General features: G+C 38.5%; 4 protein-coding genes across 4 annotated transcripts; 1 reads left to right on the top strand and 3 right to left on the bottom strand.

The window, feature by feature from the left end:
• Positions 1 to 793: 793 nt before the first annotated feature.
• On the bottom strand, positions 794 to 8,068 carry si:ch1073-13h15.3 (inactive all-trans-retinol 13,14-reductase). The gene is made up of 11 exons (XM_031760136.2): positions 7,837 to 8,068; positions 6,489 to 6,671; positions 5,944 to 6,185; positions 5,648 to 5,843; positions 4,546 to 4,743; positions 4,342 to 4,461; positions 4,108 to 4,246; positions 3,387 to 3,496; positions 2,728 to 2,894; positions 2,399 to 2,558; positions 794 to 1,256 (listed from the first exon to the last, which is right to left on the bottom strand). Exons 1-11 carry the CDS (start codon positions 7,991 to 7,993, stop codon positions 1,087 to 1,089), a joined length of 1,842 nt encoding a protein of 613 aa, XP_031615996.1. The 5' UTR covers positions 7,994 to 8,068; the 3' UTR covers positions 794 to 1,086.
• A 3,526-nt stretch (positions 8,069 to 11,594) lies between these two features.
• On the bottom strand, positions 11,595 to 12,559 carry gngt2b (guanine nucleotide binding protein (G protein), gamma transducing activity polypeptide 2b). Its single transcript, XM_031760143.2, has 3 exons — positions 12,354 to 12,559; positions 12,102 to 12,190; positions 11,595 to 11,945 (listed from the first exon to the last, which is right to left on the bottom strand). Exons 2-3 carry the CDS (start codon positions 12,183 to 12,185, stop codon positions 11,817 to 11,819), a joined length of 213 nt encoding a protein of 70 aa, XP_031616003.1. The 5' UTR covers positions 12,186 to 12,190; positions 12,354 to 12,559; the 3' UTR covers positions 11,595 to 11,816.
• Positions 12,560 to 14,913: 2,354 nt separating this feature from the next.
• tmem101 (transmembrane protein 101) lies at positions 14,914 to 20,299 on the top strand. Its single transcript, XM_031760156.2, has 4 exons — positions 14,914 to 15,086; positions 15,658 to 15,838; positions 16,613 to 16,759; positions 17,538 to 20,299. The coding sequence occupies exons 1-4, from the start codon at positions 14,956 to 14,958 to the stop codon at positions 17,844 to 17,846; spliced, it is 768 nt and encodes a 255-aa protein (XP_031616016.1). The 5' UTR covers positions 14,914 to 14,955; the 3' UTR covers positions 17,847 to 20,299.
• LOC116336321 (leucine-rich repeat-containing protein 17) lies at positions 18,754 to 25,159 on the bottom strand. The gene is made up of 2 exons (XM_031760175.2): positions 24,682 to 25,159; positions 18,754 to 21,817 (listed from the first exon to the last, which is right to left on the bottom strand). Exons 1-2 carry the CDS (start codon positions 24,976 to 24,978, stop codon positions 21,047 to 21,049), a joined length of 1,068 nt encoding a protein of 355 aa, XP_031616035.1. The 5' UTR covers positions 24,979 to 25,159; the 3' UTR covers positions 18,754 to 21,046.
• Between the last annotated feature and the right edge of the window lie 25 nt (positions 25,160 to 25,184).

Here is a 25,184-nt window from a genome sequence, read left to right as displayed (position 1 = left end):
TTCTAAAGCATTGTATGAAAGATAGTAAAGCTTGCAGCTTTTTTACTGTAACTTTAGCTGCAGCAGGAGCCTATCCAGGGTTTGTAGAGCAGAGGGATTGGAGGCTAACAGGGAGGGAGAGAGGTGCTGACATACCACCGTCTGCCTGGACAGAGGGGACATTCTTCTCCTCGGATCCCCCCAGTCGTCCTCTACAAACCACAGCTTGTCAACCAATCTGCCCACCGTTTACTGAGGAAATGTTCACTTGCTGCAGGAAGTCTGAGGTTTCCCCTCATATGTTTGATTTCAGCAGTTAAACAAACAAAACGAGGGTTAGAAGTCAGGTCAGAACAACATAGGTGGAAATTAAACCCACAGGGGCCTTATAATCTCAGTTCACCTGTAAATTATCTTTGAATAAACAGCAAAAATAATAAACTTTTTGACATGACACTATAAAAAAATTATTGTTGAAAGATTGATATGGTAATTTGTGAAAATCCTGCATCTTTGTTTTATGTGCACACAAAAAAGTACGAATATATACACATTTCTCATAAAACCATCCCCACCCCTAAGAAATATTAATTTAAATATTACAGCATTGCAGTTTTCTTAAAAATTGCTTTCAGTATTTGTTAACAGCACAACAACCACAAGTGAAAATATCTGTAAGTACCTGATGGATTATTAAATGTATTGTTAAGATAATTTATGATTAGCATCTATGAAAACCTTAAAGCCAAACAAGGTGAGAAATGGATGTGTTAGTGTGACAAAATATGATGCAAAAACTCTGAATTTTTATGAGTCAACCCGCAGGCTACAGCCTTTATTTTAGTATCTGCCACAGTTATAATGATCATTTCAAACAAAAAAACAAAAATCAATTTAAATTTGAGTCTTCATTGCAAGTGGATTATTTCCCTTAATAAAAACAAGGCATCCTGTCCATCAAATAAGTGCATTCTAATGTAAAAAATTATGATTTGAGAATTTAAACAAGTGTTGTGTTCTCGTGAGCTTCCCACAATATTTCAGGGTCCTGTTGTACCCTATTTGTGTAGTTCCGTTTTTGTGCTGCAGGGGAAGAAGAGAGCAATTTCACTGGAGTTTCTTCTGCACCAGCTTTGCCAGTTCTCTGGCTTTCCTTCTCTTCAGCTTCATCTTGAGGAGGAGCAAGTCAATGTAGATAATGCGGTCCAACACAGCACAGGCACAGAGGAGTCCGCCATGCAGAGCACCAGCTATCCCACAGCTGAACACATCTTGGCCTGGAACACACAGCCACACATGCATACCTCTGTATGAGACACTACCTGGAGGATAGATTCAAAGTGGTGTGTTCTTTCTTCTGAAGCTTCTAAAATAATATATCCATCTCTGCTTTGGGACTTTTTTATGATCATGTTTTTCATAGCACCAGTGTAGTCAACCAGCAAAAGGCGACTTATTTGCTGCTAACAGATACAGCGAAAGTAAACTGTCATGTTTAAAAGCATTATCTTAGTCAATTACTATCCTCCCACCTCCTCCCAAACCTTTCATTTAAACAGGAAAAGCCGCTGAGTGCATGAAAATACAATAAAGCAATAAAAGCCCATAAAGTTATCATATACATAATACCAAGAAGGCAAGGACATCAGCATGAAAAATGTCAGTTCCAAGAAAATGTATGCATTCACACTGTACATTGTCCACCAAAAAGGGACTTATATTGATTAAAAGGGATTAGCCTATCTAATTTTACAAGCTTCTGCAGATAGCTGTAAACACTATACTCAAAAGCCAATTTCCCAGTGCCACAAATAAGATGATGGTTTTCAAGAACCAGATAATCTTGGGACCAAGTGCAGTTATTATGCTTTTTCAAAGAACAGCTCATCATTAAGCCTGAAAAAAGATAAGCTTAAGAGCATTATATTCTCTATAAAAGTAGTATTTCCTTCAGCTTAAATCAAGTTTTATTATTCAGTTATCTAGGAAACAGCTTGCATTCTGATATATCACAGCAACAGTTTAAGATTGGTTAAACTTTGCTGTACAGTAAATCTGTATGCATTTTTTTAGGGAATTTGAGAACCATGGGTCACTTTTGTGTATAAAGTTGCTCACAGCTCAGTGTCGCTGTTTCTACCTTTCATTTATGAAATTGATTATTTATTTATGAAACTGAGAAGTGAAATACATTAAAGTCTTGTCAATACTCATAAAGCTAACTACTAAACCAGAAACGCTTGGTTTGATTTCTAGCTGATTCAAAATAACTTTATGATTGGGAATATATCTATGTACCCTTAGAAAAACGAACAATGAATACAATCCTCATATTGTTCCTTTAATCTATCCTAAAACCTAATTGATAGGATTTAAATTCTTGCAGATGAATTTTAGCAGAAAATCCATATTTTCATACCTGAAATGTAGAGGTTCTTGACTGGGGTGTTGCATCTGTTTTTGGCTACGGCCTGAGCATGGAAACGTTCCAGGTTATGCTCAGCGGAGTACATGGCTCCATGCTGAGCACCCAGGTAGTGCATGTTTGTCAGTGGCGTCGCCACATCCTGGAAAACCAACTGAAAAACACAACACATGCAGATTTAACAAAACCCTTTCCGCTTGATGTCAACAAACAAGCATTAATAGTTTGTATACATTACCAATAGCTTTTGATTTGTTTCTTTTTTGCTTAAAAGTATAATTTTTAATTAAATTTAACATATGCTGACAGCATATGGATCCTACCTTGTCTTTAATTTTAGGGAACACAGTGCAGGCCCAGTCAAAGAGGTTTTTAGCAAATCTCATTTTGTAGTTGTAGTATTCATCACCCCTTTTACGCACAGTAGTGTCTTTCCATTGCTCAAACCATTCATAGTTAACCATGATGAGTATTGTCATGCAGGATTTTCCTGTAGAAATGAACAGCAAGTCACCACTCTTAATTCATGTGGACTTTCAGTTCTGTGTGAGATTGTATAAAATATGCAAAAGGATATATTTTATTTTAAAGCTAAATACTGCTACAAAGGTGCTCAATGTTTCAAATTTTGAGGTCAACATATGTTCATGTAAGCCATGTAATCCAAAAGCTGAGACCTCAGCCTGCCCTCAATGCCCAGTTTTTGACAGGTTTTTTCTTCTCCTGGCTTTGTATAGTATCAAACAGAGAGGATGTCCTTATATAGTCATCGAGCCAGCCAATCAGAAGAAGGATGGCTTAAAGAAAGGGGGAAGGGAGCTAAAACAGCTTGTTTCAGACAGTGTTACTTATTTTGAAATGTGAGTCATGCAAAGCTTGCAAAGAGTCTTGAGAGTATGGAACATTTTAATCCTCATTTAAAATATCCAAATATCCTTTGGAAACTGTAGAAACAGTGAGTAATTGTTATTAATATGTGTACCAGGATGTCTTATCTTGGCTTCAGGGTCTTTAGAAGATGGTACTGTGATGAACATCATGGGGATGTTATCAGGTGCTTCCTCTCTGCTCAATGCAAAGAAGTCCTCCATCCTAAAATAAAAAATAAAAAAATACAAATCATAAGTCTCATAAAGAGCAATCTTAACTCTACGTTTCAATTAAATTAAGGTTTATTTAGGTAGTACCAGTCATCAACAGTCATCTCACCTGGAGAAAGTCCTAACAATCAAGTGACTCCCTATGAGCAAGCACTAGGCAACAGTGGGAAGGAAAAACTCCCTTTTAACAGGAAGAAATCTCCAGCAAAACAAGGCTCAAGCATGGCCGGTTGGGTGGGTAAGGGAAAAAGAAGAAAAGAGGGAAAATAGAGCACACGGAGACTGGACAAAACACAGACGAAAGGAGATGAACATGACTGATCTTCTGCTCTATATAGCAAACAAGAAAGGACCTTTAACTTTAAAAAAAAACAGCATCATAAGCCATATACTGTGTTTATTTACATAAAATATTTAGCATAATCTAACAGCTATGGTGTTTTTTCTTTGTTCTGAAAAAAGATTGGATCTATAAAAATGTGTGAGACTTGAGCAGGCTTGTGTTGAAGAGATTTTCTTGTTTATTCTGATACGGCAGCACCCCCTTGTGGTTGGTTAATGCTGCCTTCATCTTCTTTGCAATCAGTGCTCTGCAATACTCACGACTTGTCCATATCATTGTCTTTGAACAGCCAGAAATTAGTGGAAACGAGGCCCAGTTCCTCCTTTGTTCCATCAAAGCCAGAGAAGACTAATAATGACCCTCTGCCATGTTTCATCATGTTCAGTCGTTGCTGAATATCTATAATATAGAAACATTATTTAGACATTATTTATCACCTTGTATCGTCTTCACTTCACTTGCATTTGTCGCTCTGGCCAACTTTAGTTTCTCACCTGGTTTGGCTTGAATCTCAGGGGGTAGAAGTTTCTGGAAGGTGTTGAAGATTCCACAGTTTGAAACCACCACAGGTGCATGAATTTCCACTTCCTCTTGACCTTTCCTCACCTTTACACCTATCACAAACAAACACACACTATTGACTTGACAATATCTTAACCTTACACTGATTTTAAAAATGAGGTGGATTCTGCTCTCACCATAAGCAGCTCCCTCTTCATCAACCAGGATCTGGGAGACGGGAGCTCTCACCAGGCAGTTTCCTCCATATTTCTGAATGGTGCGAATGATGTGGAAAGGAATCTCACTGGCCCCGCCTTTAGGGTAGTACGCTCCTCGTTTGTAGTGATGAATCATGAGGGCATTTATCAGGACACTGGAGTCCTTTGGTGGCACACCTATATACACAAAGAATAACTAAATCTGCCACAAGGGATGAAATTGGCCTTTTTTTACAGGGGCAACAGCAGGAAAGGCAGGAAATTACTGCAAAACAGAATGAGGCACAATATTTGTTATTTTTTCTTTATTTTCTTGTTTGATTAATTGCTGGAAGCCAAAACTATACCTGAATTTTTTAAAAGTTGATGAATTGCATACCTCTATTATACAATACATATTGCGCACAGTAACTTTTTATATTTATCTCAGGGTTTGTTGTCTACATATGTTCATTGTGGGCCTTTGATAATATTACAGCCTCTACTTTCCTTACCTAGAAGTGTCACTGCAAATCAATACAATTTCGGAGTAACTATGTCCATCTCAAGGACTGATGTAAATCATATGCTATGACGCTTTTACCCATTAGAGCCTTGATGAGAGCTTTTATTTTTTTTAACTGCTCTCGACCATCAAAAGAGATCTTCTGTTAACTGGTGTCCCAACACCTGATTCCAGACACCTTATGATGGTTTTCTCTTTTAACTTGTCCCAAATATTTACCAGTATATGATTTCTAAAAACTAATGGGAAACCCAAGAGTTTAGATCAAGCTCCCACCCATCTTCGGGACACATTGGATCTACACTTCTGTGATGTGGCAAGACATTACTGTTGGTATTGATTTAACATAGCAAGGCTTGTGTATGTGTCTCTCTCTCTTTTTTTGTTTGTATTGTTTTGTTGTGTGTCTCGTGATACGGAACAATTTTCAACTTAACTCAAAATCAAGCTTTTTTTCAGTTTGGAGTTAAGTTGAAATTTTGAGATACCTGACTCAAGATTTTGATATAACAACCTTAAATTTTGACTAATAGATGACATGTTTTCTGTTTTGGTGATAACTTTTTGAGTACATACCATAGAAAAAGTAAGAAAAGATGGTATGGAGATCCTTGTTGCTGGTCAGGGTGTTCACAAAATCTGTTGCACATGTGCCAGAGAGGCAGAAAACTGGAGAGATGAGGTCTGCAATGCCTGACTTCAGCAGGAATAAAGACACCCACTGCGGGATAAGCTTGAGAGTTGCCAGATAGTGCGTCTTCTTAGCTGATATCTGTTGAAAAACCAGGGGAATTTGTAAGCATTTTATTTTTTAGGCTTCCGACAGTTGAGACTGAAATATGTGTGTAAAAGTGATCAAATAACAACAGCACCTTCATGATTTTAAAGAACTTGTCAATGGCTTCTGTGTCATCAGGAAACTGCTTCATCAGGTGAGCTTTCATCTCAGTTTTCCCAGAGTAGATCGTGTACTCTCGTTTTTCGTTGCCCAGGCCGATTTGAATGGTGTCAAAATGTTGATCGAGCTGGTGAAACTCCAGCTGGCCCTCTGAGATCTGGTCAAAGGCGATACGCAGCAGACTGTTCTCATGGAGCTGGCCAATGTAGTGAAGTCCTGAAGATGAAGGAACAGTTTTAGATAGAAAAGAATGATTTTTAGGACTGTAGGGTTACGATGGCTGAGTGACGTGCCTTTATTTGCTCTTTCTCTGAAAAAGCAGCTGTCACCCTAGACAGACCAAATTATCATCAGCTTATTGCTTTAGTTGTATCATTATTCTTTCTGTGTCAGTTATTTTTTATGTAATTCAAGCTGTTAGCATGAATCTCTAATGATTCTCCAAATTACTGTTGTGGAAAATGTAACAGTTCCTTAAAAAGAGTGATACTTATGTGTCCGTCATATAAGATTTCTCACCGACATCAAACTCGAAGCCTTTCTCTATGTAAGTGTGGCAGCAGCCTCCGGCCTGGTCATGTTGCTCCAGCACCAGCACTTTCTTTCCTGCTTTGGCCAGTGTGGCTCCAGCCGTCAGACCACCAATACCACTGCCGATGACGATGACATCCAGGTTCTTGGGCACTTTGTCAAGACTGAAACCTGCACAGAAACATACAGATGGTGGTGTTAACCCACTAAAGATTTTTGTTCCAGTTCACATCGTTATCATAAAAGTCCATTATAAATTTTATCTTGTCCAAGTGCTGAAACTGAGGCGTCAAAATGCATCTTTCGCAACCTGCGTTACATAATACAGGCTGAAGGTTGTGCTGCACACTTCTCTTGTGTGCATTGAACTGGTATCTGTGTTTTCCCATTAGCAATAGCTGTAATCTAATTAAGATAAAACAGACATGGAAAAACAGTCGCTGTATTTAGTGATAGTTTTCTCATCTCTGAGATCATTTAGATAACAGTATCAGCACTTATAATGACTATAGCAAATTCATTTCAGATATCTATATTCATTATCTATTTATTTATTTAACGATAAACATCTCTTTAAAAAAAATCGTTACCTCATCAGACTGGTGTCACGGAAAACGCTGTTCAATGCAAAGTAAAGGTTTTTAAAGTCATAGTGACTTTGCTTAACATGGAAACTGGAATTTTAGTTCACTAAAATACTGCGTGCTTTCATACAGTGCTTTATTCTATATCCTTCTAGCATCCATGTCCAATTCAGAATCACCAATTAAATTCACAGGCTTGTTTTTGGACTGTGAGAGGAAGCCCACTATAGCTAGAGCACAAACCAGGAATCTTCTTAATGCGAGGCAACAGTTTGCACCAGTGTTAACCGACGTGCTGCCCCCATGTGGCGATTTTACGTATTTAATTATATGGTTTATTAATAACAGAATGTGTTTTCATTTTTGTTTAACTTATTTTTAACAGTTAAGCTTTTGAATATTTTTTGCTTTTTATAATTTGGCTTAAATGTAACACTTTACATACAAAATAGATAGATATAATATAGAACTGCTCATGTGAAAAACTCTTTATTTGTTAAAATTATTGTATAAAAAGAGGAATAAAATATAATAATCACACCCTTAAGTTGAACTTTTTGAAGAAAGATTTTAATTCGTTCTTCCTGTATGAATGACTCACTGACTTTTTTTTAAGTTAAGCCATAATATCTTGAAGTGATATAATAAAAATAAAAAGTTGTTTATGGGCTAATTATCCAGGAATTCTGACTATCCAGGAACAGCTTTATTCGGATGCTGCATGCAGCTCTTTTCACCTGCAGTCATTTTACCTTGCTTGATGACTTTGTCGCGCTTCTTCTGATCAAACTCCCGTGGTGCAGGCGGTCTGACTGAGTCCAGCGAGAAGGGGCTCGGTTTCCCAAACAGGTACCAGTATGTGCTACCTGCACATATGAGCAGGCAGACTAAGAAAATCAAGAGCCACATCTCAGTGACTGTCAAATCGCTGATTCTGGATCTCGATCTGCAGCAGGATTGTACACGGCAGCAACTCCAGGTGTGATCTAAACACTCGCCTCCCTGATGAGGCACCTTTTATCGTGCTGAATGCCAAAGGTCTGGGGAAAAGGGGCAAGAGATAGCTATGAAGTGATATATGTGTTATGACGAGCAGTAAAGATAAAGTGATGAAAGGCCCATTTTTCCTGTGATAACAGATTACAGTAATGATGGTGTATAGTGCTTTTTTTGCTGAGCACTTATTTAGGGCACAGACAAAAACATCAAAGGAAAATTAGAACTGGTCTAATTTAGGAGTTGGTTTTTTTTTTTCTTAAGAAATTCCTAAAATGTTAAAGATACTGAAACTGTGTAGGGGAATCTGAATGCCAATTGTTTTAAAGAATAAATACTAAAGATATTAATTTCAAATTAATAACCCATTTTATTACATAAACTGCATTCGGTCAATCTAGAGCATTCACAGCAAATCTAGATAGAGATAGTTGTAATTGCTCGTATCTGATAAGACAATTTAGATAATATTGTAGCCTATGGAAGTCTTCTTGGACTTCATGTCCAATTTTATGTTTTTACAACAGTGCATCTGAAGGAACTTGCTTCAGTAAATTTTAGCATTTTAAGAATCATTACTGGTGAATATAAGAGTCAGACTTCTTACAAGATTGAAGAAAATGAGTCTAATAACACTGAAAGTAGACCTGCTGCACTTATGTTATATTTCTCTTAAAAGAAGCTATATATGGATTACTAGCTGATCTAGTTTTCTTAACGTAATCCACTCATGAACTTTGCACTCAAGTTACACATTCGTTCAGTCGACTTTGAGCTACAGATTTAATCTGCAGCCACAGATAGGGTGAACCACAATGAAGCAACAAGTTGCTATTATGGTCGAAAGGAATTTGAAATTGTGGCAGACAGAAATGTAGCCTTGAACTTAAAGTGGATTTTTTAATATTAAATGCAGATGTAAATAACTGCTACATCTTGATGGTTTTGTGTAATGCTGGGGTTGGGTCCATTGCCTGTTGAGCTATCAAACTTCAGCCTGTAACACTTGTGAGATGTGTAATGGAGACTTGTGAGATTTTGCTCTGTCAAGCTTACCTTTTCTTTCAGATACATCTGTACATCAGTATATGGTGATCTTTTTTTATAACACAGTGTTCGAACAGCATCCTGTGACCACAGCAGATAACTTGTAATAAACATTCCAGGCTTACAACCCTTCTTGGTCAAAAAAGCACGAAGACTGCTTCCATATTTGAAACCTTTACAAAACTCATAAAGCCAAAGCCAGATTCCCATAACAGGTGGTGATTTAAAGGTAACATCCCATTTTGTTACTGCAACCAAAACACTCACAGGAAGCCCATATACATTAGAGCAATTCTGAATATCTGTAATCTGATAAGGCAATTAAGATAATACACTATGGACAAGTTGCATTATGACTTTATATGCATGTGTCATGTTTTATGCCTTTACAGTTCAGCAGGCTGAGTAAATCTTGTGGGTTTAAGACATTAAGAGTTGTTATAGCATTAGAAATACAGGTGGATCTAGTTAACAACTGAAATACCAATGAAAATATGTGCAGTGTTTTCTAATAATATTACTTCAGGGAAGCATAATGTAAAAAGTATTGCTGCTGTTTTTGTGCTACGGTGTGCTCAAAATCCTGATCGAAGCTTTTCAACCATTTCTTTGCAAATGATACGCTTACCATTTTAAAACTACTCTTTTAAGAATTTTTGAAATGCAAAGAAGGATAGAAATTGTTCTATAGTTAGCTTACACAGATGGATCAGGCCTTTTTAAGTAATGGCTTTATTGTCACCACCTCAAAAGCCTGTGGTATGTAGCCAGTTAATAAAAATAAATTAATCATATTTCAAATGAATCATCTTTCAACAGTCCTATAGGAATGAAGACTTAAAGACACATTGATGGTTAAGAAGAAGAAATGATTGATGTTAACTCAGAAAGATCGATAGGACAGAGTGGGTCTAAGTAAACCGCAGCAGCTATTAGAGTTGCTGTACTTAAGAAGCTTGCACTCCAGCCCACAAGCCCTCAAGCCCGGCTGCTGGTCTCTTCTGACTGCAGACTCTGGTGAAGACTCTACTGAGGGTCCCCGGGCAGTTGATTCATACACACCTCAACTCTTAAAATCTTTTTTTCTTCTTTCTAGACAGCATATACAAGATGAATGTAGCTGATTTGCTGAGATTTTAGCTTTTTGAAACCGAACATTGCAAGTGAAAGGCAGATGTTACTGTAAAACTGTGACGCTTAAACAATCATGAGTATACGCTGATTTATTGTCCATCTGGACATTAATGGTGACAAAAATGTACAAATAAATATCATATTGTCTTTAGTAAGTACAGATTCAGACCATAAACTCAGTCTAGGACTGTATAACCAGACTTGACTAGACTTAAAAAAAATAAGTCTACCTGTATTAAAGTGCCAGATTTACCCCCCTACTGGCCATTAGAAAGGAAAAACGTTTATGGCACTTTTGCATAGGTTTCACATTTTAGACTGAGAAGCTATTCCCATATTTTATACACAATCTATGTGTTTATCAGTTTTATTTGAATTTGGTTCCACTCGTGCTGACCTGTTGATTTCTCTGTTTGTAGACTTAAAATACTAAACAGTTTTATCAGTTGAGACCCAGCCAAGCAGGGAGTGACTGATTGGTAAGATAATAGGCAGAAAAACTCCAGTTACCCCACACCCTGTACTTGATGTTCAGCAATGTTTAGGCTTTTCAAAATGCTTTCACTCCCCCATTTTACATTACACTACAATTACAACAAAAACTTTATTAGGCTCACAATTGGTGCAATTTAAAAGTGATTCTTCTTTTGATCTTTTTATCTTACTTATTCTTTATAATAACACTTATATAAACAAGTCATCATGCAATAATTTGTTTACTATTTACTGGTAAATTATGTGATAATTATATATATTTATAGGTTATGTTTCAAAAATGCCTTTTTGCTCCTTTTTTGTATTTGTTTTAGTGTCTGTCTCTATACTCTGATTTGTAATCTGTACCCAGCAGCCCCATCATCTATCTTTTGTGTTATTATAATAGTTTTACAATATTGAAAAAATTCAACCTCTTCAAAAAAGCTATAAGACCAGTAGATGTTTTCCAAATGTTGAGTTCTTTAATTGTATTTCCTGATGCCAGCACTGAAAGCGTCACTAATTGGATTGAGAGCTCAAAATGGAAGTCAGGATAAAGTGTGGAATAAGCTTAAAGACTTTGATACAGGAAGCGGCTCCGTGTCAACAGACCCGTGTGACTGACTCTACCACAGCAAAGAATCCGATTAGTAGTACCGGCTCTCTTGTGACTTTGACCCCCTTCTGTACAGTAACATGGGTGAGATGTTGACTTACAGTCAGGGATGTTGGACACAAATCAGTGAGTAGTTATCACTATTTAATATTAACCAGTGTGATAAAATGAGATTAAAGTACAGTAGGAGCTCAAAAAAATCACATGTGTTATGTCTTATCAATAACAAGAACAGCTACGTCAGGTTGAAGCTTTGCACAGCTATTTGGATTTAATTGTAAATTGACAAAGAAATATTTTCATATCCACAGGTGCATACAGAAATCCAATGATGGAATTATCCATTACAGATTTCAGTTTTCTTTCTACTGTACATTTTATCCACAAAGGCTACAGGAATATCACAGCAATGCAACCAACTCTCATAAAAAACTGTGTGACTTTTCCTTGGATTTCTATGTGCTATGTTATTATGCAGCCGCCCTTGTCTCCCTTGTAAGGGTTCTTGTCATCGGGAACACCCTTAATCAGCGGATCATTCGGGGCCAGTCCCTCCACAAAAGCAATTGTGTCTGCACAGTTTGCATTCACCTGTTAATTATCGGAAAGATGAAAACAAAGAAGATCAGGGAAGTCGCACAAGTCATTTAAAATCAATCTCGATTAAATGTTTTCTGCTTTGCTTTAATACAAAAGGCTTTGGTGGATAAAGTTAAAGTTAATTCTGCTAAAAGAAGAGGCACTTACTGGTGTCCTAGGTGTGCTAACTTCCTTCTTCAACTGTTCTAGCTCCATTTTCAAGATTTCCTTATCTGACATATCCCGAGCCATCCTGGCTGTGAGAAGAAATTACAGTTCAAAATATGTTAAATGCCACAACAGATTGAAAAAGTGTACTTTACTAACTATCCTAATCTTTTTAGATTTTTTTAATAGTCAAAGTTTGGTTTAAATCCTCAATTTTAAAAAAAGATTTAAAAAAAAACAGTCTGTCGTTACCTGTTGAATGGCGGGGTCCCCAACAATCAGAGAAATATGCTGGCTCCTAAGAGCTCATCAACTGTGTGCCTCACTGCAGTCCGATCGTTTCTGCTCACTGATTGATCTGTGCTGCCCCACTGCTCTTCATCCCAGCTGATCCCCGGTGCTGGCTTTCAGATGAGGTCGGCACAGGATTGGGCCTGATGTCACCAATCCCTCGTGATGCGATTAAACAATCAGGAGCTGTGACCCCTAAACAGGAAGGAGGAAGGCAAGGGAACACAGATCCTTTCAATTTGTTGACGCCATGCTGGAGAAAGTGAGACATGGAAATAGAAATGATAGATGTGGGAACAGCAGATCTGCAGAGGATATGCTCTGAGAAACATGTGGTCTGTCCCCCAAAGAGGTTTTACCCAAAACTATTGTTTGTTTAAATTGCTATTTGTGGTTTCAGGTAGTTGGGAATAACAATACAGTGTACAGAGTTGTGTCACATAAAGTACCACAGACTCATTGCAGATATACTCTAGGTTGGCCTTGCAAAATAGAGTGTCGTGGAATCTGTGTAGTTATTACAGAATCATTATTCATTACATATTCATGACAGACTCATTAGACTCATTGTTTCTTATTGGTTTATCCGTTATCTGTGCTTATCTGCATGACTCATATAGAGAAATGCAGAGAGAAGAGAAATGTATAGAAAAAAGTAAGATTTTTTTTCACTTTTAACTGAGTAAAGAAGTTGAATCAATACCTCATATCTGTACCGCTTCAGTAAAGAGTAAGTGGGGATTTTTGCCATATTTCTGTTATCGTTAGTGTTAATTCAGTTAAAGTAGTGACAATATTTTTACTTTGGAAATAAGTTACTTTGGTACAGAAGTGAAAATAAATACAAAGGTGGGTGAGATTGATGATCATCATAAAACAATAAGGGAGGGTTTCTGATCTTGCTGTTTCTGTAGAACATATTTTGGTGAGTAAAGTGTTTTTGTTCAGCTTTCTACTGGCAGTACTTTATTCATTTATTAAAACAACATATTGAACATTAACTGAAAGCCATTCATTTCATTTAAAGTGATAGCATTTAGCTGCCGTCATTCAATCTGGAAGCATTAACATTTTCACCACTTTGTTCCCGTCACCTCCAACTGACATTTCATCTGAGAGACATGGAAAGCTAATTAGCCTCCACTAAACCTTCAGTGGGACTCACACTAAGCCATTATCAGAATCTGGGTTAGTCTCATTTACTCAAGATTAACCTCACTGTGGATTATCAGCAGAGTAGAAACACTCCTTTTCATTGTGAAGAGGCTTTTTTCCCACCTTGAGTTCACTTTTACTGCAAAACAGTTGCGCTAAATGTCATTTACAGGTATTTGTTATTGTCACTGGTGGCTTTGGTGATTTATTTGATTGTTTTTGAAATATTTCTTTCGTTATGAACACTTGTTAAAGAGAATGGCCGTCACTGGTGTGACCCTTTTATGGGATTGGAAGAGTTTTAACAAACTGCTAATTTATATTCCACAGTTACACATAAAATACATGAATTATAAGTTGGAAATTAAGTATAAAGTTTAAAAAAATAATTGTAATTGAATGAAACCAGAATCAAGTTTAAAGACATTTTAATTCTTGATTTTGGCTGCCTTAGTACAATACACAATCAAGAGTAAAAACAAAAAATATTCAATTCAATTTTCAGTTTATTTATGTAGCACAATTCACAACAGCAGTTACCTCCTGGCACTTTATATTGTAAGCTACTGACCCTACAGTATTAGAGGAGTCTTAGAGTATTAGAGAGCAAATGCTTTATAAGGATAATATGATACTATGAGGTCTTTAAGATGCAACAGGGCCCGATAAATTGACAATATAAATTACTGAGGCTTTTATCAGAGCCAAAGAGGTTATATAGAATATTTACTGTATTATATATAAATAAATATTTTAGTAAGACTCGCACTAAATATTTGCTTTTATATTTTGAAAATAAAAATTTAATATGTGTAAACTATACAACTATACAATATATAGTTGATGCTTTTAAGCAACAGCGTTAATCTTTTAAATACACGCTTTTTTGGGGTGTATACGAATTAAGTTTTTCAATAAAAAGAAAAGAAAATATTTACAAATATTTTTGCATAGTTATTGATACAGGATACTAGATGACTTGACAAACTCCTGAGTATGTCTCCTAATCTTTCTTGTTTTATTGAAGAAAAATTTATTTATGCTTTACTAAATTCACTAAAAATGAATCAATATTAAAAGACGATCTTTTTTAATAGAAGAAAGAAATCCAAGCCTTTTCTACTTAGAGCAATTGAGGTCAACTGTCATTTCCTTTCTGTGATTACGAATCTTTTCCTGCAGATGGGGCTGTCGAATATCTTTTGTCCCGCCAGTACAGTGATTGGTCCACACCGGTGGCCCAACCCACCTAGTTGTCACATCAGCCAATAGGAAGACAGGACCAAAATCGTTTCAAAATAATAGCTGAAAAATATGCTTTTAATTCGACACGTGAACATATTGTTACCCGGAAGTTAATGATGTATCCGATACTGTATCGCTGGCGATTAGATGTGCAGCAGCAACGATGGCGGGTCCCAGTAGGAAGCAGATGTTGAGGTTTCTAAGCCAAGTGGGGGCGTTTATTTTGACCCGGTTTGGATTTTGGAACTGCTTCAGCATGCTGATGCTCTTTGCTGAACGAGCGGACTCGAAAAGGTAAACAAAGAAAGAACAAGAGCGCTAGCTCGAGTTAGCTGACGCGCTAACAACCTGCTACTTTATGATCGAGTCAAACTTTGAGGGGAAAAAAATAGTCTAAATATTAAAACATGTTATTGGAGAAGTATTAGCTGGAAATTGTCGTTATGGCTGAAAAAGTTGAGTGTAAAGGATAAAGTTACACGAAGCAACCTTTTGTCTTTTATCTTAAATGTGGGAATGTGCTTGCTAGCTAATGTGAGTTGAATTGCAGAAATTACTCCCATGCCGAAAGTTGATGGGCTGGAGAAATGGTTTAAATTAAGAAGCCGTGTTATATTTGGCCTCGTCTGTAATTTTAGATAGGGTAGGCTGTAATTTTCTTTCTTGGTCGTCGTTTCAGTGTTGACACTGGGTGTGTATTTTTCAGTCTGTGGTGGACAACCACACCCCTTTGAACCATCCTGTAATTACAGCTGCTCCACGGAAAATGTATAAATGTAAATCTATAACGTAACACAAAAGTTTATTCTGAGGCGGGGGAAAAAACGGACCCTCTGACACGCTTTTAATTCCCAACAATCTACAGGAAGCCAGATATCCACATACCGTACCTGTATGTGGACATGGGCGCTGCGGTGATCTGTGCCAGCTTCATGTCATTTGGGGTGAAGAGACGGTGGTTTGCTTTGGCTGCTGCCGTACAGCTTGCCATCAGTACTTATGCATCATACGTTGGAGAGCAGGTGTATTATGGGGAATGGCTTAAGGTGAGTGACCAGCTTTTTGTTATATTTATATTGTTTACTAAAAGTAGAACAGCAATAATTAAGAAGTTTTTCAATAAGCAATAACTAACAAAAACTGAGTGTTAGTTAGAGATTGGTGAAATGGAAGAGTTTGGTTTGAAAAGTACTTTGGAAAATGAATAAATTAGTCTGTGATAGAGAATACTTGAAAAACCAAATTTTTCTTTTTTGTTATGACTGTATCATTGTCTCTTTCTGTGGAGAGACTGGAGACGGGATTCTGCTGGTTTCCCACTTTCTGGAGAATCCTGTCTATGAATACAACCTACGAGGACCCTCTGAATAATCTTTTGGCTGCGCCCTATAGTGGTTGCCATAGCAGATCTTCTGCCTCACCATTGCCTGACAGATTTTATTTAATGTAATATCTGACACCAGTCTGAAGTGATAATATATAACATGCATGGTGTCAACATGCAGTAATATGTTCTTCGATATGTTTATTTTTGGGCTGTGTCTTTCTGCACTACACATGAACTCCAGTACTTTTGAGCAGATATTTGTTTATGTCTGATACTCATTGAGTGTAATAAATTTCAGGAGGTTAAACTTCTACTAAATCAAACAATGGCCTGGATCAGTCTTTGGGATATTAATCAAAAGTAGATCTGTGTCACACATGGTGGTGAAATTGGATCTGGGCCACCACTACAAGTCAGAGTAGATTGCTTTATCAGAGCAACTGTGGTAGGAACTTACCCCAGATTGTGACAGTTTGAATCTTTTTCTCTGCAGGTGCGAATGTATTCCAGAGCGCTGGCCATTATTGGAGGCTTTCTGATTCTGGCCAGCGGCGCAGGGGAGGTATACAGACAGAAGCCTCGCAGTAGATCCATGCAGTCTACTGGACAAGTTTTTCTGGGAGTCTATCTCATTTGCATGGTAAGACACATTTCACTTCTATATATTTTAGAGCTAGTTGGGCTATAGGCCACTTTGGGGAGATTAGGAATCTCCAGGTCTTGCTCACAAGTAGGGGGGAGTATAGCAGGAGATTGACACATGGAGAAGTGCAGCGTGTTCAGTGAGGGAGAGGCTGAGTGTGAAAGCAAAGCAGTTTATTTAGCAATCTACTTTCCTTTCCTTTTCTGTGTTCATGAGCTGTGGGTAGTGACAGAAGAATTAAGATTGTGGATACAAGCAGTGGAAATATGAGCTCTTTCTGAAAGGTGTCTTTACTTTGTAAGGAGCTAAATAATATGCAGGGCTCAGTAGAGCCACTACTCCTCCACATTAAAAGTAGCAAGTTGATGTCTAGAAGATGTCCTAGTCAGGTGTTTGACTAGGACATCTTCTAGGTGAGGTGTCTTGGGCATGTCCTACTAGGAGGAGACTTAGGACACACTGGAGAGATAATGTCTCTCAGCTTGTTAGGGAAATCTTGGTGTCCTCCCAGGAGAGCTGAAATGGGTGGCTGGGAGAGGCAAGTGTGGGAATCTTGGCTTAGACAGCTGCCACAACGACCCAGACCTAGGTTGTTAAGTGTGTTGTTAAGTTTTGTTGTTTTCACTCAATACCATTGTGAATTAAATAAAGTACTACAAACCAGATAATAATTTATATGAAATAATAATAATATTCCATAAATTTCTGAGTAACGTTTATTTGATCAAACCTTGTTTTTAGTTCAAATACTGCAGTACTATTTTCTCCCCACTAGGTTTACTCCCTCCAGCACAGCAAAGAGGACAGGCAGGTCTATCTGAACCACATCGTTGGGGGAGAGGTCACTCTGATGCTGCTGGAGGTGGTGTTCGGCGTCCTGGCTCTGGCCTTCCTCTCCGGCTGCTACATCCGCCTGGCCGCTCAGATCCTGGCCACCATCCTTCCTCTTATTATCTTGCTCATCGATGGTAACATTGGTTACTGGCACCACACTCGTAAGGTGGAGTTCTGGAACCAGATGAAGCTGATAGGTCATAATGTGGGCATCTTCGCCGCTGTACTGATCCTAGCCACTGATGGCTGAACAGTCACACGCTCAGACAGCTTTTACAGACCAAGGTGTGTGCACTAGAGGAAGATGATGTTGGCCTTTTCATCGTGGCCCAACTCTGTACTCAAAGCTGCCGTCACACGATGACGCCTCAGGATTCAAACAGTCACTGCTGAGACGGTTGGATGTAAGCTGCGTCGATTGTCCAGTTTGTAACTTTTGCAAGGAAAAAGAAAAACACAACCTTGCTTTTCAATGTTAATAATTTATTTGGATTTATGTTTACATTTTTGTTTCTGATATGCTCTGAAGCTTGACACGGAGTGTTATTACTACAAACCTACAGGGAACTTTTAAAAGAGGTCTTAATGATTTCAATCACTATTTATAGTGGATGGTTTAAATACGTGATTTAAAAAAGGAAAAATTGCTGGGTGACAAATTAAAGGAAAAAGCCATCATGAAGCAACAGCTTGATTGAAACAAATAATTGATGGTACAATTGGTGGTACAATTACATGTTAAATTAAACTTAAAAATGTGTCTTTTTTACAGCTGATTGCTTGAATTGTAAAACAAATTCAATTAAAAAATGAAATATTAATTTTTTAAAATGCAGTGGTGGAGTTGGTGTTTCATTAGGAGTTAGGATCAGACTGGTGGAATTTTGTCCAGGCAAAAGAAATTCAATTAAATTCACAACAACTGTCTTAAGATGTCTTAGGACACCTGAATAGAAGTCACAGGTTCACCTAGGGCTGCTTGGTTATGGCAAAAATTAAAATCACATTCATGCAGGCCGGTATTGAGATCAGAGGAGACGCAAATAATCCCTTTGGGGTTATGTCAGGAAGGGCATCTGGTTTAAAAAATCTGCCAAAGCTACCAGCTGTGGTGATTTCTTCATGAGGGAGCAGCCAAAAGTAGCTTTGATTGTTGGTTTTTCTTTTTTGTTTTGGAACATTGTGCATTTGTTGTTTCCTGTATGAGTGCTTCAAAACAACTGATTTGGTTTTGCGACTCTTGTCGATCAAGAGTGAGATTTCAATGAAACCTGCCACAGCCTGTAGGGCTGTAGGTATGAGTAATGAGTTTGGGGTTTTAAAGTGGGATGAAAGTGCACGGCTGTAAAGGAACAACACAAACAAAAAGTGCACTAAAGTAGTTTTATGTCCATTACCTTGTTTTGTAATTGTTAGAAGCCATGTTTGTAACAGATTTTAAATCTGGCTTAATTCCAAAGCCTGTTTGACCTAAAGAAAAGTTGAGATGCATGATCCTAGGTGGTTCTTGTCTTAGTTGTCAACAAAAAGCATCCTTTTGGATCAATTCTTCCACAACCAGCAGTGCTGTGCAAAATACCACACAGCAGTGAGACCAAACAGAAAAAAGGCCAAAATTATAACTGAAAGTATAATTTGATTAATTGCCAATCTGTGCTTAGCAACATGTTGAGCCAGAACAGCTTCAGTCCAGCTGTCTCTATAATAAACAGCTTTAACCTTTAAAAGGTTATTCACTAATTTTGTGATTTGGTTTTTGCAGAGCGCCAACTTAAAACATCAGCTCTCCTGTACATACATCTTTCTTAACCACCAACCAGGGTCATGTTGGAACTGGATCCTATCATAGCTGACTTTAGGTGAGAGCGAGGGGCGGGGTATGCCACTCACACGTGCAGCCAATTTAGAACTCCTATAAAAGTTTGATTAACTCCCACCCCTCACTGTAAGGAAAGGGTCAAAGGTTTAGGTTTTTCCTTTAATTTGTTGCACGTCTTATGTGGTATTGCTTTTGAAGTGGAATGACTATGCTGGCCTATTGGGAATAAACACTATGTTTAAAGCAGTTCTTTGAATGGGTAGTCCTGTCTGACCTCAGAGAAGGTGTAAAAGGTGGGCTTCGCAATGTGACGTCTCCCGTTGGTTTTAAAGCTTCCAGATACGCGTTTTTACCTTCACCATTGTGGTGTTACGAGAAGCAGCAGGTCTGACTATGAAACCGCACTCTCATTGTTTAATGGGTTGTCAATCATAAGCCTTAACAAATAAGTGTGCTCATCATTCTCCTTCCAAAATTTACAAACTTGATTTAATTTTTTTTTTTTCCCAGTATGACGCCAAACTGAGTAACTGAGCCCACTGGCTTCACTTTTTAGACCCAGTCCATCTTTTATATGTCTACAGCTGTAATACTTTTTAACTGCTTTTCTTTGTATAAATAACACTCACAATTTATGTGAAATAACTGTTTAGTTATGTGAATATTCAAGTTATTTCAAGTCACTTAATTTTACTGAAAGTTGCAGTTTGTTTTCTTTGATGTGTCCACTTCAGCTCAACATTCAGTTAACAATGTTGCACAGGAAGAAGGGCTGAATGTAACAGATCCTTCATGTCCAAGACTTTGCAGTGTGTTTAGGAGGCATAATTACCAGGATGAGTGATTAAATATGCATAAAGCCTTTTCTGAGGTTTTATATTTAATGTGTGGCTTGTGTCAGTGTCTGAACCAACATGTAGCTCAACACCTGAATCAGTGTTTGACATCTATAATTCCTGCATGTGTTTTTATACTTAGCTAAAGAAGATGCACCTTTGAGCTTTCATTCTTTCCATTAAGTCTAAAAAATTTAAGTCATTAAGTCATATGTTGGTTTTATGTTTTTACTAATCTCACTGAACCACTCCCAACCTGCCAGACTGATCAGTCTGTTTTTTCTGGTTTACTATGAACTTTTGTAATCGGTTTGGCCACCATTGCTAAAATAAAGATTTCTTCATACAGTATTCACATGAAACACCCTGCAACAATGAAACCAGTGTAATATGTAATGTGGCCGTAGTATCACAACCCATATGGAACATGTTACACGTTTTAGCTTGTCGTCTCCTTTAAAGAAGGTCAGTGACAAAATGAATGATCAAGTAATGCAGACCAACCAGATCGCTTCTCATTTAAAAAATTCTTTAGGCAAGTATACAAGATGAAAATTATAATGTTCATGTTACCCAGAACATATGGGTAAATTTGGATTGTTTACTATGCTACTACATGAGCCATTTCCACTTTGATTTGTCTCCTTTTTCCTACAGTGCCTGACTTATAAGTATAAAAAGTTTTAAAGAGCATTGAAACAGAATGAAATGTGATCATTTGTACTTGTCTGCTGCTCCACATCCAGAATCAGGTCACATATTAGTCCTGGAGTTCCTGTTAATGAGTAAAAAGTATCACTTTTCTTGTCCCTGGGACTCTGCTTCACTTGATGCTTGTTTGTTCTTTCGGTTGCGCTCCGCTTTTACCAGAGCACCAATCACAGCGAGCATCACGGTGATGGTGATGACGAGCACTGAGGCAGTCTCAGCTATACACAGCTGGCTGTCCATTGAAGCCAGGACGCTTCCGGCTAGCTGAGCGGGAGCATGACAGATGATGTCCTTGTAGTCCTCTACGTGCAGATGTCGCACGTGGTTGATCTTGCCAAAGATGCGCTGCAGCTCACAGTCACAGATCCAGGGGTTGAGGGACATCTGAAGGTAGGTGCTGGTTGTCTGGAGCTTCAGGAAGGTCTTGAACCTGATGTGCTCTAGCTGGTTTCCCCTGAGGCCTAGCAGAGACAGCCTTCGCAAGGGAGCCAGAGATTCGGCCTCAATCTTTGAGATGTTGTTGTAGTTGAGCAGCAGGACCTCCAAGGTTTGCTGCCTGTTCAACTGGCCATCTTTAAGAATGTTCAGCCTGTTTCTCTCCAAGTTGAGAAAGCTCAGTCGAGACAGGCTGCTCAACGCCTTGATGTCCAGGCCTCGGATGTGGTTGTAACTAAGGTCCAGTTTCTTCAAGTTGCCACAGTCTTCCAGTGATTTGGAGTCTAAGTGCTGCAGCAGGTTGTGGCTCAGCCGGAGCTCCTGGAGGGAGTATAGGCCCTGAGAGAAGTCCTGAGGGAGCCACCGCAGCCGGTTAAAACTCAAATCCAACTTCTCCAGAAACTGCAGGGATGACAGAGACTAAAATGGAAAAAGAAATTAGAAACAACACATTACTCAAATCAGCTGAGTTTGAATTGTGGTTGAACTTAAAATGTGGTCATTTATCAGGTGTTTTCACAGCAACTTTTGAATATATAATGCATCTCATCTCAGGAAACCGGTTCCAGAGGGAAATTTAAGGGGGTTTTTTCCACCAAGCTAAAATCCCAAACAAAGCTGTGCAGACTTTCTCTTTGTCTCTGTGTAATTGAAATATTTTATTTTTGAATTGATTGGAGAAATAGCCATTTTAACTCTTCCCTTTAAATAATCTTCTAGAGTTAACCCATGTTCCTGAACTGGTGGTTTGTTTTATATTTCACGCCTCCTTGCATAAGAAAACAACCGGGTGTGGATATGAAAAGTTAGTGAGGTCAGCAAACCACATCTTTACTGATATGAACTGAGGTATCAAAACTCGTCATGAAGGGAACAGGAGAGGTCGTCAAATGTTGTCTTTATGGAGAAAAAAAAAAGTTAAATATTATATAGTAGTGAAGCTGTCAATTTACTGGTCAACCTACATTCCCACCCTCACCTATGGTCATGAGCTCTGGTCGTGGATACAAGCGGCAGAAATGAGCTTCCTCCAAAGAGTAGCTGGGCTCTCCCTTAGATATAGGGTGAGGAGCTCTGTTATTTGAGAGGGTCTCTTAGCAGAGCTGCTTTTCCTCCACATCAAAAATAGCCAGATGAGGTGGTCTGACTAGGATGCCTCTTGGACACCTCCTAGGTGAGGTATTCCGGGAACATCCTACTGGGAGGAGGCCCTGGGGCAGACTAGGACTTGCTGGAGAGAGTCCCAGCAAGTCCAAGTCTTGCTGGGACTTGCTGTCTCTTGGCTAGCTTGGGAACATCTTGTTGTCCTACCAGAAGAGCTGGAGGCGGTGAGTGAGGTAAGGGAAGTCTGAGTTTCTCTGCTTAGACTGCTGCCCCCGAAACCAGATGAGCGGCAAAAATGGATGGATGTGCTAAAGTCACCCCTCATTTCTTTATATTTTAATTCAAAGAAATCAGACTTAAAATTTTTGTAAAGTGGTGTTGAGCAGTAGTTCTCCAGGCTTTCTAGAGGACTGTCAAGGTTATCTTTGGGCATTGGCTGCTTTTTCACTCATCCTTGTCCTTTTACCATTTTTGGAAAGATGGTTGTTTGTTAAGCCACTTAACACTGACTTAGAAAAGTAACAATTTAGCAAAGAACCATTTTTTAAACAATATCTTTTGGCACTTTGTTACTTGCAGCCTCATGACAAAAACACATTTGTTCCCCTTTCTTTAGTTGAGCCTATGAAAAATGTTAAAATTTACACAGTTTGAAAGACATGAAATTGTATTTTTCACCAACATGGTGATTTCCAAAGACCAATTAGTTCTATAAAACTTGGCATCTCTCAGCATGGTGTGCAAAATGAGGAAAATGGACAAGTGGAGGCAAAAAGAATAACTAGTACATGCTAAAAATATCTACAGTAGATGGTCTGACAGTCATCTCCTTAAAAAAAAAAGAAACAGTAACAAGTCCAGGATTGACCTGGCACAGGACATTAGTGATTCATCAGTTCCTTCAGCTTCATTAAAAATGATCTCAGTGGAAGACTGACCGTCAAGAAGCCATTTTTAAGAAAGGGAAATAGAGGAAAGGTTGAGGTATGCCAAAATACACAAGAGCTAGACTGAAAATCAAGGACAACAGCTCTTACTGACAAATCCAAATTTTATTTTTTTTGGTTTAAATTGTCATCAATATGTATGGAGGTGGTCAGGAGAGACTGTCTACATCCATCTGTAAAACACAATGAAGGCTCTGTCCTGGTTTGGGGGCTGCATTTCAGCCAGTGGTGGTTAGAGATGAAAAGTAAAATACCATCAGTTTTGATACTGTGCAATATAATCTAGGGAGTGTCTTAATTTTTTAGCATGACAGTGATCCCAAACACACTGTCAGTGCAAGCATAGAGAAAGTTTAGGTGGTGCAGAAGATTAAAAGCTGGTCCTACCAAATATTGACTTTCAAGTTTGTTAGAATTGTACAAACTCTGTTTTACCTTATTTACTGCATTTCCATGTATGTGTGCACAGTTTAATAAAGTGCACTCATTTCCCATCTTCCTAGCAACATATAAAGAAATGAATTTCAGCTCATGAATTTTTCACAGTACTGCATATACTAGTGTCCCACTGAAAATCTAAGCAAGTTTCTTTTAGATAACACATTTGCTAGGTTACCTTCCGATTCTAACTTGGCTGTATGTCAATATGAGTGAACGTTTTTTTCCATGTCCCTTTGGTAGCGTAGACTTGGCCAGGATGTACTCTGCCTCTCATCCCGTGACAACTCAGATAAGCTCCAGCTGCCCAGTGCAACCCTGAACTAGATAAGCCATTCAGGATTGAAAGGATGGATTTTAGTTCGCAGAAATAAAATATATAGCTTTTGTCAGTTTGGTTGAATTTGCTGGTTGTGCTGGAAACATTTCTGCATTTGTTTATCGAGCTCGGGACATCTGCATGACTGTATGCGCTGTCCACATTGTAATATCGGTTCTAGACCTCTCAAATATGCCTCTGACAAAACCCACCCACAATCTAAATTTATAATAACCCCCTAAGACCTAAACTAAGACTACAAACTGACACTAAAAACTGACTTTGAAAGAAAACTTCAATAACCAGTTTATGTGGCTCTGGCCATTCTGCAGTTCATGTTAAAATATTAATTAGAAAACTGCAGTACTCCCTTTTCAGTGTGGTTATTTCTTTGATGTAAGAATCTAAAGACTTCTACAGCTGCACTAAAATATCAAACACAGAAAACACACAATAACCAGCTCTCATTGACGTACCTGTGGGTGCAGAATATGGATGCTGTTGTTGGACATGAGGAGGATCTTGAGTGACCACAGTCCTACGAAAGACCTGGTGTGCACCTCTGTCACCTTGTTCCCACTTAGATCCAGCAGCCAGGTGCCGTGGGAGATGCTGGATGGGACCCGGGTCAACCCACGAGACCTGCAGTCCACCAGGTCTGAAGATTCATAGCACAAGCAGGTGCTGGGGCACAGTTTAAAGCCCAGCACAGCGTTCAGGAGGAGAGGGAGCAGGAACATCGCGGCCAGCATATTGCAGCCAAAGCCAGGCATCTTGCTGGGATCTGAGTGACCTCACTCCTGCTGAAAGGCATGGTTACCCTCTTGTAGTCCCTCCGAGAAATACATGTAGAAACCCAGAGAATTTGTTGCAAGGGCACGATAACGCTGTCATTTCAACAAATTCTCCATGAGCAAACATCGAACCGTTCCTGATTAGAGAGGGATTAATGGCTTAAACAGATGATCACATAACCACC

This window comes from Oreochromis aureus, linkage group 8 (assembly GCF_013358895.1).
Source record: "Oreochromis aureus strain Israel breed Guangdong linkage group 8, ZZ_aureus, whole genome shotgun sequence".
NCBI lineage: Eukaryota > Metazoa > Chordata > Actinopteri > Cichliformes > Cichlidae > Oreochromis > Oreochromis aureus.
Note: the sequence above shows the minus strand (reverse complement) of the source record. Positions and strands in the feature narration are given on the sequence as shown.

Excerpts from the sequence above, each read along its gene's own strand:
- si:ch1073-13h15.3 (XM_031760136.2), bottom strand. The coding sequence starts at position 7,993 with ATGTGGCTCTTGATTTTCTTAGTCTGCCTGCTCATATGTGCAGGTAGC. Across the intron at positions 5,844-5,943 it reads AGTTCTTTAAAATCATGAAG|ATATCAGCTAAGAAGACGCA; the intron begins GTGCTGTTGTTA and ends GTTTTTCAACAG. Across the intron at positions 2,559-2,727 it reads TCCCTAAAATTAAAGACAAG|TTGGTTTTCCAGGATGTGGC; the intron begins GTAGGATCCATA and ends TGTGTTTTTCAG.
- gngt2b (XM_031760143.2), bottom strand. The coding sequence starts at position 12,185 with ATGGCTCGGGATATGTCAGATAAGGAAATCTTGAAAATGGAGCTAGAA. Across the intron at positions 11,946-12,101 it reads TTAGCACACCTAGGACACCA|GTGAATGCAAACTGTGCAGA; the intron begins GTAAGTGCCTCT and ends GATAATTAACAG.
- tmem101 (XM_031760156.2), top strand. The coding sequence starts at position 14,956 with ATGGCGGGTCCCAGTAGGAAGCAGATGTTGAGGTTTCTAAGCCAAGTG. Across the intron at positions 15,087-15,657 it reads GAACGAGCGGACTCGAAAAG|GAAGCCAGATATCCACATAC; the intron begins GTAAACAAAGAA and ends AACAATCTACAG. Across the intron at positions 16,760-17,537 it reads GAGTCTATCTCATTTGCATG|GTTTACTCCCTCCAGCACAG; the intron begins GTAAGACACATT and ends TCTCCCCACTAG.
- LOC116336321 (XM_031760175.2), bottom strand. The coding sequence starts at position 24,978 with ATGCCTGGCTTTGGCTGCAATATGCTGGCCGCGATGTTCCTGCTCCCT. Across the intron at positions 21,818-24,681 it reads TCCATATTCTGCACCCACAG|TCTCTGTCATCCCTGCAGTT; the intron begins GTACGTCAATGA and ends TTTCCATTTTAG.